We start from the raw sequence: 18,122 nt of genomic DNA, 5'->3' as shown, positions 1-18,122 counted from the left end.
GCAGAAAAGGAGAAGAGTAGGAACAGACAGAAAGCAAGAGTAGGGCTTTATTGTTCGGACACGGCCTCCATGTGATGAGGGGTTTTGCTTTTAGGCTCAGAATAAATTAGATATAAAGACTGGCTGCCTGTCAAGCTGTACTTTAGCAGATCAAGTTACAAGGCGATTTAACCTTCAGAGAGAAGGACGTCATTTTTTTTTTCCAACAGCGCCAGTGAAACAAACTTCTACCAGCACAATGACACACGACACAAAGCACGCCATTGAAGGTTGAAGGGTGCTTCAGCAGAAAACAACAAAATCAAACACTTTGCTATGACTTATACAGCATCTTGCTTCCTGGAGCACGATGATTTCCAGAGGTTTATGCCTGAAAGACAAAGTCAGGAAATGGTCAACAGAAAAGTGGGAGAGAAAAGTGGGGGCGATAAAATCCTTTTGTACAGCCCTACGGACTAAGTTAGACATAAAAGCCAAAAACAAGAAATATAAAATGGATTACGAAAAACATACGAATTCACTAAAATATTTACGATATGTTTGTGTGTGTGTGTGTGTGTGTGTGTGTGTGTGTGTGTGTGTGTGTGTGTGTGTGTGTGTGTGTGTGTGTGTGGTGTATATTAGCAAATTTCCACATAAAAAAAATAAATAAATCAGGCATGTTTAGAGGACTGATATCCATGAGTGTGTGGTATTTGGTACAGTTTGATTTACCACTGATTGGCCTTGGTGGAGGAAGCCTATGCGCTCTCCTGAGTAGCTGCTTGCTCTGTCATCGATTCAGCCACTGATCACGTTTTTCTGTTTCGCATCATCACAGCTATCAAACCACAGTGTGAGCTGTTGAGTCACTGAAGCAGACACATGATGACATGAGGCCGTCTGAAGACAAAAATCTGTCAAGACGGTGTCAACGTGTTCAATTTGCATCTCAGCAAAAAGAGCTCAAACAAAAAGGAGCTGTGTGTGTGTTGTACAACCTATACACCTCACACTGCTCCCAGTTGACCACTTGTACCTCACTCAGGTTTTAAGCTAATTTAACTGTGCAACAATCACTTTCTATCTTTCTACGCTGTGTTTATTTACAATGTACATATTTCAATTTTTTATTGTTCCTTGTGTTTATATATTTTTTTACCTTTACTGAGTGTGTATTTCTCTTTTTTCTCTTAGCTCATGTAATACGGTAAATTTGGGTGGGACCAATGAAGGACTTATCTTATCTTGTCATATGTTATTTTATCTTATATTATCTTATCTTGTCTTATCTTATCTTATCTTATCTTATCTTATCTTTTCATATCTTTTCTTATCTCACCTCCTCATGGGTGTGAATATAGTGTCTTTGTGATAAAACACTATAGAAATAACGATCAACAGTAAATGCACAATTACTTTATAGTCATTAATTATATATTTTAGCCATATGATTATATATATCATATTTTTTGAAGTGCTTATTGTATTTATGGTGCTGTTTATTATTTCTATAGGAACTGAGTGACTGAACTTTCACTTTCTCCTACAATTTTACATTGTCCTGTAAAACATTTTTATTTGTGACATTGCTATGGTTCCTTTTAATCTTCTGAAAGTATCAGTGATAGATTGTGTGTCGGATTAAAATGAGCATTGACATCCATCCCGTCCAGAGTCAAATCCCCCATCACACACACACAGAGACACTGAGTCAGGAAGAGCTGCTGCTTTAATAAACAGAGAGAGAGAGAGAGAGAGAGAGAGAGAGAGAGAGAGAGAGACAAACCTTTTTCAATCTTTGTTTTAATTCGGCCTGATTCTATTTTACGACTCCTACATGTATTGTTTTTCCTTTCCTATTATTCTAAAGCACACAAATCAACACATCTTATTTTGAATGTGCTGTGTAAATAAATGTGACCTCAATTGACTTAATTTGACAAATGTCTTGCTTCTGTAATAATATAAATTGAAGCTGAATACTTAATACACTGGAATAACTTCTTAACACACTTTTTTTTACAACATCTCACCCTTTTCTTTGAAATAATCACATTGGTTATGTTTATATTCAACAATTTGTAGTTATGGTTTGCAGCATCGGTGAGTGAGCCTTTATTTACCCTGTGTACAATATTGCTTTTATAATTAAACAATAAGGACTTGATTTAAATGTGTCGCCTCTGACAGATGCTGCATCTCATAATAATGAATAAATAAATAATAGTTCACAACCAAACAGTAAATACACACACAGGTGTTTCTACCTGTGGAGCTGGAACATTTGTAAGTTAGAGAAATAGAGAAATAAAAATAATTAAATAATTTTCCAGGTTGGAGAAACTGGGCCACAGGGACACACACACATCAGCCTGCAGCATTTGATATGAACGCCTGCCCCCATGAAGTGGCCTTTAATATTGTGAAATAGGGCGTTTTGCAACATTTTTCTTGATTTTTTAAAAGAATAATTGATGATTCTTGATGGAAAACAAAAACCCAGCCACATTAAGAGAACTGATATCTATGAGTGAGTTAAATTTGGTGCAGCTTGATTGAATCTCAGGATGGTGCTGGGCCTTTGTGATGGTATCGAGTTGCGTCTGTGTGCAGCCACAAGAGGTCTCAAGATCACAGAGTTAAAAATGGAGCCTTATGAATATAAAGCAGAAATATGAGGTGAGTAATAACTCCACACTCCGGAATAAACATGTGCCAGAATGGCTGAATCTGACAGAACACAGTTAGAAACAGAGAAGATGATAAACAACAGCTCTTTCGTATGAACTGGCAGTAACTGTAAAGTCTGTAAATGTGTTTGTATGGTGTGAATTATATGAACCACAGGATCCAGGCAGCTCTCCTCCCAGTTATTGCTCAATACATTAAGACACCGGCAGACTTACAAAAGATCCCATAAAAGGAAATTGCAACATGTGCTGAGGTTTTCACAGAAGGGGAAGTCAAAGCTGCGTAGGGTACGACTGAACATAGATTTCAGTTGTTTTTTTAAAAAAAAGATGGTTTTACTGGATATTCATGTGACTTGAAGAGGCTGCTGCCTTTATGGACGGATATAACATCAGGCTGGTGAGTTCTCTGTTTTGAACAATAGAAAGTGCTGGGACCATTTTCACTTGTAATCAGAATCCCTGTCATCACTGTTACTGTTAGTTCAACATCATATTATATCTATAGTGTCATTTCAGACAAGCTTTTACTAAGCAAAGCATATGTTCACCAAACACCAGATCTGTGTTGTCTTATCCTTTTTCTTGACCCCGAACCCAACTTGACTTTTTGAAATCCAGAATCCCGGCATTTGGGAGAAAGATGAAGGGGGTGGAATGGAACGAGGACAAAACATTACAGTAACAATATTAATGATTTATTCAACCATATTGTTTTTCTCACTTTTTCCAAATCAAAACAAATCAAAACAAAATTAAAAATGAGTAATCGTCACCATCAAGCATTTGCAAATATATGCATCATAAAATTGCTCCATATTAAGATGAGATAAGATAAGATAAGATAAGATAAGATAAGATAAGATAAGATAAGATACGATTAATCCATTATTAGTCCCACAACAGGGAGATTTGCAATGTTACAGCAGGGACAGTGAGTAAAATAATATAATAATAAGTAAACGTTTAATAAACACAAGGAAATATGAAAAATAATATATACAGAAGCAATAATGTACCGGTAAAAACAATATATACAGTATATATAAGATATATATGGTGGTATAGCACAGATATAAATGAGCATTGCACAGTTGAAGTTCAATCTATCTACTAAATCCACAAATGTCTGTCTGTCTGTTTGTGGAACACATATCTTGTGAATCGTTCATCCTGGAAATTGTATTTATTTTTATGAAAAACATTGACTCTAAAATCGGTGCAAAAAAAAGAAAAAAAAACTCAGAATCTGGTTGATCATGGATGCACAATCGGCTTTATTGCAAACAAACCAGGTAGGATGAGCACAAAGTTTTCTAACTTCACTCTGCACCATAGAAAAACAGCCCATTCCGAACAGGCAGGTTTTGGAATTTCAAACCACAGTGAGAATAATCTCCATTCAATTATTTCAACTCTGGTTTGGGAGGAGTGGCGCTAACTTTAATCTCTACCGGTTTAACCTGTCAACCCCCGTAGTTAATTTGTCTTTAATCTGATTATTCAGTCACAGTTTTTGTGCATTGGTTCATTAAAGGCCAAATGTTTTACGGTTGGCGCAGGTAAAACGAACATTTCTACCATGATGTGGTAAAAAACACTGACCAATCAGCACTTATACTTCGGACATGAACTGAGACAATTGTTTGAAAAAGTGACAGCAGTAATACAAAGAGGTCTTTGGTTGTCAGGGTTTGCCGGCTGTGTTTGTCTTTTGTAATGGTGAACATTTTAAATGTGTTCTCCACTGGGGTTTCATGGTCACCATTAGAGTTTATAGATTCAGTTATTGAAAAAAATTATAATTTACAGACTAATTGATTGCTTTAAATGATTAAATTTAAACATCCTCAACTTATTTATCGGTATCAACTTTCACAAGCTCACACTCATGAGGCAAACAACTGCAGACTTCACACTGAAACCTCACAACACATATTGATAATCTTCCAATCACTGGTATAATCACCCCGAAATTCAACCACAGAAAACTTTCCCTCGTCTGCAGGGGAAAAATATAACAGTGTGGTCGAAACTTTTTTTCCACATGAGACCGAAAAACCAGCTTCTTGGATATGGCTGCTCAAACTGTCACATTGTGGATTTCGGCGGAGTTCACGTTTTCTGCAGCGCTGTTGGAAAAAAGTGACATTCATATCAGGATTGTGGTTTATTTATAAGAAACCTTTCTGTCTCCAAGGGAATTCCTCTGCGCTGTGGGGAAGCCCAGGTGTGTGCTAACACCTCTGCATGACTACAACACTTTTACAGTGATTTTGAGAGAATTACTCTCAGATCAGCTTGTGATTGTGATGGAAACACAGACTTTCTCTGGTGACTATTTAGGTTCCCTTGGTCCATTATTGCAGATTGTAAACTAGAGCCTGACTGATTCGTCCTTTGGCTGAGAACATCGTCCGATATCAGTCTTTCAGACGGTATTAGAATTAAAGTTTGTCAATATGAAAACTTCTATTTAAATGAAAAGACAATGTAGAAAAGATATTTTACTCAAAAAGGTTTATGTTCTTTATTGAAATTCTAGAATTTTGGTTGGGTTTTCTTTTTGTTTATAATTACTTATAATGAGGGTTATGGTTAAACTGTTAAATATTAAGTCTCAATTATTGTCATAAGGTTTTGATAATGACATCTTAGGAATCATTGCCAATATTTTCTATGTATATATACATATTGTAAGATGCCGCAGTCCAGGAGTGTTTGGACAAACTATCCAATTCAATGGTTAGAGTCTTTAGCCTGATAGAATATTATTCTGTTAAAGTTTCTAAGACTGATGAAGCTGGTGGCGAAGAGACGCACCAGCTTCTTTTGACTTTGTGGATCTCTTGTTGGACTTTTTCTGTTTATGGACTTTGGACTTATTTTCCTCATTGTATTTGGTTTTTGGATTCTTGAAAGACTCTTTTTGTGTGGTTTTTATGGACTCTCGTGTTTGGATGTGTGTTGTATTCATTATCTCACGTAACCTTCCACGTGTGTGCCTGACTCTGTGAAGTTGTTTTCTCTCATTTTGTCCAATTTCTTGCTTTTATTTTGAAGCCAATTTCCTTGTGTCTCTTACATATTTCCTTTCTTTTGTCCTGTTTCCCGCCCTCGTGATCGTCTTCACCTGTCCTCATGTGTCTCACCTGTTCATCACCTTTTCTTATCTTATAGTTTCCTGCTAAACAAATCAGACTAATGATGATTTTTTTAAATAGGTAAATAATCACACATTTTCTTTTTAATCTTATTTTATTTTATATTGTTCAGGCTGAAACACTGTGAAAAATGTTCTGTGTGTGTAAAAGAACCTGCAGTGGAGGTTTAGTCTCTAAGTTTTGCTCTGTACTTACGTTAAGTTTCAGGTTATTGCCATTAAGGTTAACTTATGTTATTCTATGTTATGTTGAGTGCTTATTTTCTACTTATGGTAAGATTGTTGGTGAATGGTTTTGTTGATGGTGTGTTGAAATGCAGAGGAAGGTGAACAGAGGAGTTGAGAGGTGGAATGTAAACGTGCTGTTCCTCCTCTTTGTGTGTGTGTGTGTGTCCGTCCTGTGGAGGTGGGACAGAGCGATTGAGTCACCGGCTGAGCTTGTGGTGGAGCCTCCCCTCTGCACACTTGGATCTGCAGAGCTGTGTACACTCACTCATCCTTCCTCCGTCTGCTCGGTGCCTGTGATTCCTCTGAGGTGAGTCATCAATTTTAAGATATGACTCCTGTTTGCTGCCTGATTTCTTACTTTTCTTATATTAACTCTAATATTAAATCATTTGTCCCTGATCAGCCACCTTTCTACTTACCTTGCTAGAAAAGCCTGTTTGAATGTCTAACCACAAAGGGGTCCGTAGATCAGAGCTTCCCAAACTGCTTGAGGAGACTTGAGGAACCCTAAAAACTGAACAAGTCCTCTGAAAGCCCAAAACCAGACTCGTACTTTAGTAGAAGTTTAACACACCACTGAAGTGAAGGCATTTAAACATGAGCGTTGTTTTGTCATCACAACTAATGAATTATTATTATAAATAATTGTGATCTCAGAATGACCATGATTACCATTTCGAATGTGAAATGATATTTTAATATCAGAAATCACACTTTTCTGAACAATTATTTAAATATATATTATAATTTTTTTTGCTGTTGTTGCCCGGAAACAAATACTACATGTTTTGATGAATTTGCCAAATATGTTTTTTTTATAGCCCAGTACGAGACCCACCTAAAATAGCTACCATTTCCATTGGGCACTTTGGAAAACACTGGTAGACATAATTAACATATAAACATTGATAAGATTTGTTTTTCCTATTTTTCCGATATAATGCACTACGTTTTTTTTCACTTTTATGAGCAAGTTGTGTTTGACTGTCAAAGCTGTGCACGTGGTTTCTCTTTATTCAAATTGCCACCACAGCAGAAAGACACTTAAAGCGACATAATGTAAGATTATCATTTATAGTCAGGCTCCCCCTACAGGTGGGATGCATAAATCACTGTCGTAAATACGCGTTGCAGCCTGAGCCTCCTGGTGCCAAATTTGAGAAGCTGATGGAGAAGTAGCTTGCAACCTCAGAAGCCAAAGAACCTTGTCGACTCTTGAAAAAAAAAAGCTCTGTTTTTCTGAGATAATTATCTCAGAAAAACAGAGCTTTTTCTTTTTTCAAGTGAATGCAATACGCTTCCGTAGTAAAGTCCTCAGAGTGTAAGACAACACTCGTGCTGCGCTGTAGGAGGAGTTTCTCCCTTTGTTTTCCTGTTGAAAGAGTTAAATGAGTCTTTGAGAGGAGTTCAGCATCTCCTCCGTCAACCCTCATACAGAAGATTGATATTTGGATACATCCAACATCTGCAGCTTCCTCATGGCCTCACTTAAGGGCTGATATATTTCATCTTTATCAGAATATTCCCACGTTGTTTTTCCTCCAGTTTTTCCTGCTGTAAGTCTCCGGAGGCTGCTGATACTGCATCTTTAATTTCATAGATATTTTCCCAGAGAGAGTTAAAAATAAAGTGGTTTAGTTGTAGAACATTATAATCAGATGTGTGTTCTTCTAATGGCCAGTTTTCCTGTCTGCAATACAAAATAGTCCTGAGCAGATATTTAAACGTGTATTAAGATATCTGTCATGCAAAATATTCTTTTCTCAGTAAGTCCTTATTTGCAAATCATGTGCTCTAAGACAAACAAAGCTTTCCTGGATGTGACCTGCACTCTCTCAAACACAGTGTGACAGTCAGCTAAACAACTCTATGCAGCTTGTTACTTATTGAGGACGTGAACTAAAGACTAGTGTTTCAATTCTCCATCTTAACCCGGGGTCACATCCTCTTGGCCAAAACTTCTGCTTCGCTCAGCTCTTCTCCTCCATCGCTCTAGGAACATGAGAGTATCACATGAGTCCCGTTTCCCAAAATCATCCTAGAGCTGAGATGACATTTGTCTCATGTTTGTCTCCTTAGATCATATCAGGGCTTAAGAGAAGGTCGTCACCCTACTGCTCCACTCTGTTGAGTTTAAATCAGCCCCAAAACCAAATTCACTTGACACCATCCCTCCATTCATTATCTATACCGCTAATCCTCTGAGGGTCACGGGGGGAGCGGCAGCCAATCACAGTTGATATTGGGCGAGAGGCCAGTAACACCCTGGACAGGTCACAAGCATGTCGCAGGGCCGACAAACATCCATTAACTTTAACATTAACATCTACTTCAATTTAGAGTCTCCAATTAAACTAACACCAATCTGCATGTCTTTGTAATGTGAGAGGAACCTGAGGGACCCGGAGAAAACCCACACATAAATGGGGAGAACATGCAATCGACAAAAGAGAAGCAGCAACAACTCTGGTCGATGGGTGATGTAGTAGGTTTTTAAAGCAAAAGTGCCAAATATACTCTGATTGCAAATTGTTTGCATTATGTGAGATACTAAGTAGAATATCTTTGGTTTTGAACGTGTGGCTGGATAAAAAAGCTCAGATTAAATTGTAACTTTTCATTCAGACCATCCACTAAACCTAAGCACAGTAGAATTAAATTACATTGCATCCAGCTCATGAATGTAATTTGGAACGTTACGGTTTCCTAATTAGGTGTCAATGGTAAAATAGTCAAAGTAGATGAAAGAATAAATAGATAAATATAGTACAAAAATAATCTGATGATGCCACTTTTCAATTTTTATATTCAAGAAAATAGACAGCAGCTTTATCAACATTGAAAACGAAAACACTTTTCCAATTTCATTTTTGTTTTGGTCTGTTAAAACAAGTATTTTGAAGTTGCACTGAATGGCCATTTTGTTGACAGAATATAGACATAGATTAGTTAATAATGTAAATAGTCAAATAATGAAAAATAATGCAGCAGCACTTTTCCAGTTCCTTGTATAAATGCACAGGTTCATTGTGTCGTCTTGTGTTTGTTGTTCAGTCGCACAGTATCAGCTGAGGCACATTTTGCTGCGGCCGCCTCACGTTTGTTTCGCCAATGTATCATGATGATTATCTGCATGTTGGTGATGACTCATACTTTCACACTTTTAATACTCAAACCAGGAAATTCACTGTAAGACTGTCCACAGTAACTGTAAAATATTCTTTATTCATGTACTTTATTCCTAAGATTGCTAACATAGCACTGAATTAATAAGAAAACAAAATTTACTTCATGTTATTTATCCTCCAGTGACGCATTCTGGAGACCTTGAACCTCTGATCACTCTCTTGTCTGTGGTGCAACCGCTGTCCCACAAACAGATGGACAAAGTTTGCACGACTGAGCAGATTTGTAGGACAACACATCCGAGCTGAATGCAAACACAAACTCAGGGACGCGTGTTCCTCTCTGTTAGTTCGCGGCAGTGAAATCAAACATTGCACAAATTTTGCTCAGTAAACGAGGCCCACTTCCCAACAGTGTTTGTGTGGTTTCTGCAAAGCACGAATATTTTACAACACTCCACTCCCCCTGTACAGGAGAAGCACATGGTGATGATATTTCCACCAGCCTCTCCCTCCTTCCCCCATCTGTTATCACCAGTCAAAGGAAACTTCTATCAGCGTCCTCTTATTGTTTGGAGCCTGAAAGGGATCCAGCAGCAGTCTGTTCCAAATCCGACTGAAAATAGATGAGTCACTTCCCAGAGGCCTGCTCGTCTGAAGACGACATTTATAGGCCAAACACATTCACACATTCTGCAGTTTGGTGAAGACTGTTGGGCCTTGGTGGAGATACAGTATGTGACGTTATGGTTCAAAATCGATCAATATTGAAAGTTTTGAATGACCAAATTCACAGATTAACACCTGATTTACCAAGTGTGTGGTAGATGGGATGACCGATATTTTAGATATGTTACGCACATAGAGAGATTCCTTGAAATTTAGTAAGATAGCAGAAGTAAGCTGCAACTGCATTTGTGTGCCGAAGGATCAGGGCGAGAATTTTTTTGAGGATTACTTTTGCGTTACCCTACATTGTGCACCTATAATGAAATGATGATGCTGCATTAATTGGAAACGACTGTGGGAGAAGACAAAACATATCGCGAAGGAACAGTAAAAGTAATCCTCAAAGACATTCTTGTCATTGCCCTATGTAGATTTCCAGCTGCAATTAGAATCATTTTGTAATGTAGAAATAGCAGTTTCGGTTTAAAAAGCAGACATGTGAAAAGGCAGGAGTGTAGCAACACTGCAGTCAGGGAGTGGGTTAACAGTAACACATGGGAGAAAAGATAAGGTGTAAAGATAAGGAGCTCTGATATGAAATAATAAAATTGACGCATGGTAACCACCAGTGTTATTTAGTCAATTTACGATATGTCAGTCTGTGGTAATGATCAAATTGAAAGCAAACAAAAATTGAAAGTCATCAAACCCATAAACTAAAGTGATATAAAAACCTTGACTCAACCTGCTGCACCGGTAACCACCAACACCTCGATGTCTCCAGCAGCAAGAACATTTACACTGCTTTTCTTTCCCCCGTGTGACTGAGTCACTTCCGTTCACCTCGGCCTCCCACGTGTTCTCCCACGTATCTGGTCTGCTGAACCGGCCTCGCTCTTCCCACGCTCCTTCCCGCCCGGACTTGTCCCAGAGCAAAGCTATGCTGCCTCATCTCTCCTGAAATTCTGGTTCGCTAAAAATCAGACTGAGCAGTTGAAATCTGTTGTAAAATAATAGTAATGTGAATGACAATATATCTCTAATCATCCTCCTGCCCTTAAAGCTAAGTTTTAAATGTAACTTTAATCCATACATTAACATAAATTTTCTGTTTTTCAATCAAAATGGAAATTATTATGGACTCTATGGTTAAATATGACAAGCAATTCTAAAACATCCCCTTGGCCTCTAAGAGATTATGGCATTTTAATCAAACTGGAGTTGTAAAAGAAAATAAATCAACAACTGAACTTAATAGCAGATGTGATTTTAGCACGATTTCAAAAGTTAGACCAAAAATCCCTCTGTTTACAAGAGATTTTATTATTGTTCTGTAAGAGCAGATGAGGGATGTGGATGTTTATCCTTAGTTGCCATTGATCATTTAATCATAAATCATCTTAGTGCTCACTCTGATGGTGGAATTTGTTTTCTGCACCATCCAGTATAGACGAGCACTTATCTCATTAACAGCAATCCAAATGTTATACACTGTATAAAAAGTATATTTTACTGGTTAACACTGAAATATCTCCTGCACTGAACCACAGAGTTTTTGATAATTCAAGAAATTTGCAACTAATCATATCAGCATCCTGAAGCTTAAAAGCAAATTGACCTGGACCCAAGGAAGTGCATTGTTGAATTTGGACACATGATTCGATCACTATCACAAAAATTTGAGTTCTGCAGACTTCACTTGCTGAGGCTAAATTACTGCAGGTCACTTTTACAGTTTCATACAGAATTCTGCAACCAGCATCACCACAGACCAAGCAAACAGCCCAAACAGGCGGATTTAAAACAGTACTGTCACGTCTCAGAAAATAGAGATCGCAAATGTGTGAACAGCAAAATCTCACAACCTGCAGCACCTAGCTCTCACATGCAGCCAGACAAACCGCGCTCAACTTATCTACACAGCACTGTTTCCATCTCTATCTCCTCGGCAGCGGCTCTTCATGTGGTGAGAGGTGCAGGTTCTGAGGTTAAGATCGTTTTCTCCTTGTCTATCTGTTTTCTCATTTTGTTGCTACTGTTAACAAATGGCACAGGGAAGAGTTTGACTGCTATGAGCTGCCTCAGGCAAAGATAGAGATGAATTCTATATGGGTTGTGCATGATTCTATGAACATTTCCCCAACATTTATATCAATACACTTCAGTATGTATCACTCAATTTGAAAAGAAAAGCACCTGAGCGGTGATGCATACCCTGTGCATGCTGTGTATACCCCATGATTTTTCAGGGGCCATAAAGGGTCCACTTGTTTACTTGGGTACTACAGATTTAAGTTGGGGACAGTGCCCCCTGCCACCCCAAACAGGCAATGATCATTTTTTAAAATTGTAATATTGCTATTTCATAGTAACTTTATCAAGCAGTCATTTATGCCATATGTACCATTATGATGAAAACTAGATTGCTTAGATATACAATAAGCTTACTCACGTATTGGCTATAACACTATCTTTAAGGCTGTCATTGCTGCTCCCTTCATCTCTGTCAGACTTTGTCTTTTGTAGAAATACTTTAAACATCATTACACATGTTATTTTGTTGATATGCTCTGCCACATGTAGCATTGATTGTACTTCTGTCCGTCCTGGGAGAAGGATCCTCACATGTGGCACTCTCTGAGCTTTTTTTTACCTGTTAAATGTTTTTTTGCGTAGTTTTTCCTCACTTCCTGAGGGTTAAGAACAGAGGATGCTGCACCCTTGTGATTTGTGAATATGGGCTCTACAACTAAGATTTGATTTATTGACTGACAGAGTGTTTGCTCTCACCGAAATTGAATGCATTACTATTCTACGTGATTTCATTTTCTGACTTCATAGTGACATCATGATGACGTTAATCACACCAAATGATCATGAATCTTTTTTCACTGTATACAAGCCTATATGTCATGCTGAAACATTAAAGATCTCTGACTCAGTGTTTTTAAGCTTCCTTAAAAATACACATCTCATAAAACACCTGTGTTATGATGCCTACTAACTTGTAACTGCCAGCAATGTGTCAGCATGTGGTTGAAGATGTGGTTAGATAAGATCAGTCGTTATCTGCACACTTTCCTGTTTAAATTTGGTCTCTCACCAAGGTCACAGCTTCTGCCTTTGCAGTCAATCAGATACTATGGAACATGAAACACACACATTAGTATAACAAACATTTTCAGTAGTCTCCAAAACAATCGGTAAAAGAAGAAGCATCCTCATTCTAGTAGTTTCCGTTTTTCTTTTAATAACTTTCAAAGCTCATCATGAAATGTAATGGGTTTTATTTCTGTAGCACTTTAAATTAAAATTTCTTTGGCTATGTTTTCTTAACAGGGTGATTCACTTTTTTTCACCAGATTTATGCCACATCCTGTCAACAACAATGTTCTCCGATCATATTGCCATTTTATGGTAGAGGGTATAAGAAAAGTTTAATGTCTCATACATGTCTCTGTCACTTCAGAGGATTTCAAGTTGACCTACAGTCATTCCCTAGAGACATATTTAATATGTTGTGGTTAACAGTTTTCTATACTTTTCCCAATGATTAAGACAAGTTCTCATAGTGTGACTGAGTAAAAAGATTTCCATATTATGAGTCATACCTTGGCCACACGCACACACACACAAAACCCGACTGACTTAGTACAACACATGTAGTCGTTGTACAAGTTTGAGCAAAAAGTGGAAACATGTCTGCAGAGTTCATTCATAAACTTACAGGCAGCTCTGAGTAGGAAGGTTCACTTGGAGATGACCAGAGTTCAGGAATGCTGGGCTTCTTTCCAGCGCCGAAGCAACACGTCACATTCTGTTGGAGGTTTCTCAAGAAATTACTCTTTAAAAATACCACAACGGTTGTGATCTACTTCTGTGGCTTAGAGGGAGAAGAAGGTTGGGAGACAGAGGAGAAACCGTTTTAGAAAGAGAAGGTAGGATGAAGGGAAAACTGATCATTTTGCTGATCATTGCTGTGTTTGTAAAAGTGTTGTCAGTCTGTTGGATTTTCAGGATTTTCTCCCTGTCTTGTAGCACATGTCAATTTCTTACATTTGCTTATGTGTGTGTTTTTCAGCCATGAGGCAGACTCCAACACTCAGAAGCCTTCTCTTTTTCTTTGGGCTGTATGGGATCTGTTCAGGACTTCTACAAGGTGAGTTTCACACACACACACACACACACAAACATATCGTAAATATTTTAGTGAATTCGTATGTTTTTCGTAATCCATTTTATATTTCTTGTTTTTGGCTTTTATGTCTAACTTAGTCCGTAGGGCTGTACAAAAGGATTTTATCGCCATCTTGTGACCTTTGAGGTAACTGCATGTAACGTGTCATCACAGCTCTAGTCTGAACTATTAAATATGTTATGGTGTGCATTTAGTCCACTGCTTTCCTCGTATAATGACAATACAGCTTCATTCTATTCTATCTCTATTGGTAGTAGATGAGCTGGGCTTCAACCAGCCAACAACATTACAGATTCTGCAGGGACTTGCCTAAAGCAGCTCAGTATAACATTATCAGCTGAGCTTTGATATGTTGGGAAGTGGCTGACAAGAATAAATGAAACAACCAAGACTAATTCTACTTTAATGACATTTTTCTTTTGCATAATGTATTTTAAACATTGGCACACCCTTTATCTATCCTCTTTATTCATATTAGACAACAGTCTTTCTCATGAATGTTTTGAATATTGTCATTTTGTTGATGTGCATCTGTCACACATCTGTCAGTCACTCCATTCAAGAGTTGAGGACAGAACATGTTAAAAATTCCTTATACAGCCCTGTTAGAAAAACTGTAAAACATTGATTTGAATGTCTTTAAAAACCTTCACAGCTCCATTGGCCATTAATGTTAGTGGTAACACTGGGCCGCTTCCAGATGTGAAGGCAGTGCCGACTCACAGGCTCTGCACCAATGGGAAACCAGAATCCGTAGAAATTATTGCATCACAAACTGACCAGTCATTTTAGTTCCAGCTGAATCAGAGAAAGGAAAACTGTGATGAGAGCATCATGGAAAATACTGGAAGTCAGGCTCAATGTCCTCTGGGTGCTCTAAACCTCAGAGCTATAAGTGAATGTTGAAAACAAAATCTTCCAATGAGAAAACAAATGTTTTAAACTTTCTCTCTAAAAACACTTTTGTAATTGAATATATAATTCAGGCAGCCAGGCCTGTCTGACAAACGTGTTCTAGCTAGAAAAGGTTTGCTGTAAGCTCTATCTATTGAGTGGCTGAATTAATGACAAATCCATCCTCCATTTAGATGTGTGACAATCACCAACTACAGACTCCAGTTTGAGAATGTTTTCTGTTCTCGGGAAATGGCGATGCTGAAACAGCACCTTGGTGTTCCGGACGCCTTCACTCTCAACACCGTCTTTACAACATCACCTGGTTAGACTCCAAGACGCGGGTGAAGAAATAAGCAACCAGACGGTCGAGTCCTGGTGCGAGGGGAGACTCTGTGGCTTCTGAAAGTAACGCTCTGGACGACAGCGGGAATATGTATCATACTGAGGTACAGAGCAGTGGGATAGAAAATCAAAACAAGTTGAAGGAAGTCTGTCTATATTGTGAAAATTGTTAAATTATTTTCAAACATGGGAAAAACCAATATTCAAGCTGTTCCTGATGAATTACAGTTAAACTCTACAAAGGAACATTTGAGGTAATTCCATTGTCCAAAGCAGAGGCAGTATCAGCTTGACCTGTTGCAGTAGCTGTTGACCAATCAGAAGGATCGGATACTAAATAAACATGGTGAAAGACACCAACAACTTCCATCATCTTTTTAAAGAGCAGTTAATGAGCCTCAACACAGATATAGATGGACTCTGGGTTTTAGATTTTTAGGGCTGAGCCATTTATACCTTTCAGGAGGTTTGACAGTTGGTTTTAGTTATTCTTATCCTACAAAAGCTCATGATTCAGCTGCTCAATGCAAAATTAAAAGTAAAAAGAGAGAAAGTATTTCATTTTCTGCTTCATTTTCCGACAGAACTCCTCGTGCTACAGACAGGCCACCAAGCTGGTTGTTGACCTTCCGTTTCCTGGAGAATGTGGGAGGCCTCACAAAAGTCCTCAAATACTCACAAAAGGCATCAATGACAAACTGTCCTGTCCCCTGAAGAACTACATCTATAAACTGGACAGCTACAGTGTCAGCTCCTCCCTCACTTGGCACAGAGTGAGTTTTCTCCATCGCTTCATCTATTCAGACAATTGAACATACGTAATCATGGGACATGTTGGTTTAATTGTTTGAGCTACCTTGATAAAATTTTGGTAGATTTCATTTTTTAGTTCTCTGTTTGTTTGAAACATCCTTTAACTTTCTTGTAGGTATGCCCTTTTCAAGTAGTGCATTAGGTCACAAAAGGGGAAAGAAATCATAGGTTTAAAAAAAAAGTCATGATGGTATAAGAGTTACGTTGCAATATTATAAGAAACAATCATAAATTCTCGCAATAATATGTATCACGGGAATAAAAGTTAAACATTTCTGAGAATAATGAAAAAAGTAATATATTAGGAGAATAAAGTCGTAATTATACGAGATGAAAGTTATACATTCATGAGAGTTAAGGTGTAATTCATCATGAAAAAACTCATGATATCAGTACAATAAAATCATTATTTCTTAATATTAGAAAAATAAAAAATAAAGACAAAATAATCATCATATTAAGAGGATAAAGTCTTAATTTAACAAGAAAAAAAGTCACAATATTTCGAGAATATATTTAAAAATCTCAGAACCTTTTTTTTCTTTACACAGCCTTAATACTCTGTAATGCTTTACCTTGTCTGTTCACCTTGTTGTCAATCACCACTCATCTTATAACTAGTTGTTCTTCCTTTGTCGATTTCAAAGAAATAAAATGGACATTTATTTACATGAAGTTGTGGATTATTACAGTTGTGCATCATGAACGATGTTGAAAATAGAGAAAATCCTGACTTATATTTCTTTTCTTCTTCTAGGGTTGTGAGCCCATACTGAATGAAATGGACAAATATATCTCACCTGTCCAGGACCATGCTGTTGATCAACAAATGTGGATGCTAAAAACAACCGCCAACTACACCTGGGCACTGAACTCACCCTCGCAGGCGCCACAGGATCCGTGGTCGAGACGACACGCGTGGGCTGAGGTGAGAAAAGCGTTTACAAGAGAGGAACTTGAAAGCCTGAAATGTAGAAAACATTTGACTAGTTTAATTGTTAATTTCTTGTTGTATGCCAAAAATGTGTTATGTATTTTCAAAAGAAGTTGACAGGATTATAAAAAAACTGCTGGATGGATTATTATGAAACTTCCTTTTAAATTTTGGTGCGGATCTGGATCAGGGGGGTGGATCTAGCATCTGGGAAAATTTTGTTTTCCATGATGAGAAGCACTCAGCCTCTTTCACAGTCTTTAATATTATCTGTGTTTTCAGAGGAGCACTCAATGGTTCCACAAGTGCATGAACCAACCAATGGAACAATCAGTGGTGCACAGGATAGGTGGAGTCCCATAAGCAGCAAAAAGTGCACAACGCTACAAAGTGATCTACTGTGAACTTAACATATATAAACCATAAACCATTAATGATTACAGAGTTCTGGAACCCTGTTTCACAAAAGTATAAGGGCTCATTAGGTATACAGACAAAAATACGCGAGATTTTTCTTTTTGCTTCAAGGATAAATTTGAAATTTCTAGATTTTTTTTTTGTTGCATTCTGAGATTATTGACAATGAAATTTTGAAACTGACCGTAAAGTACTATTTTGTGTCTTTAACTGAAATCTCGAGATTGAACATTGAATCTCGACATTTGGACTGCAAAATATAAAACAAAAACAAAATTCTTCTCTTTTGTTTTTTGTTTCTTATATCAGGCCCAAACATTCTGCCATAAAAACTTTGTAGATTGTGAAAATTCATCTTTTCTTTCTGGCACCTGAAACACACATTTACACAAACAGCACAATTTTCAGACATCCTGCTAGTGTCTGGAACTAAGTTACATTTTCTGTCAATTGGAAAATAATGGAAACCTAAAATCTAATCGATAAATAACTGATTGTTTTTGTATGTGTTTAGGAAGTAGTTTCAGCCAGTTGTGCAGTGTCTTTGTGCCGGGTGTTGGGTTGCCCTTCGTTGATGTCTTTTGGTGTACCAAATCTGAGATAATTCACAGCATCGACCCTGCCGACCGCGTCTACACAACAAACCAACCGTCAGTCCTTTGCC

At 37.7% G+C, this 18,122-nt stretch overlaps 1 protein-coding gene and 1 long non-coding RNA gene across 2 annotated transcripts in view; both read left to right on the top strand.

The window, feature by feature from the left end:
- Positions 1–18,122, top strand: part of LOC118119884 (interleukin-1 receptor type 1) — a 35,241-nt gene that overhangs the window by 13,629 nt on the left and 3,490 nt on the right. The window contains 1 exon segment of the mRNA XM_047342578.1: positions 17,973–18,108. Within this exon segment, the coding sequence (XP_047198534.1) occupies positions 17,973–18,108 (136 nt within the window).
- Positions 2,941–14,154, top strand: LOC124854608. The gene is made up of 3 exons (XR_007034787.1): positions 2,941–3,072; positions 6,242–6,370; positions 13,939–14,154. It is a non-coding gene; the product is annotated as an uncharacterized LOC124854608 (long non-coding RNA).

The sequence above is a fragment of the Hippoglossus stenolepis genome, chromosome 13, assembly GCF_022539355.2.
Source record: "Hippoglossus stenolepis isolate QCI-W04-F060 chromosome 13, HSTE1.2, whole genome shotgun sequence".
Lineage (NCBI taxonomy): Eukaryota > Metazoa > Chordata > Actinopteri > Pleuronectiformes > Pleuronectidae > Hippoglossus > Hippoglossus stenolepis.
Note: the sequence above shows the minus strand (reverse complement) of the source record. Positions and strands in the feature narration are given on the sequence as shown.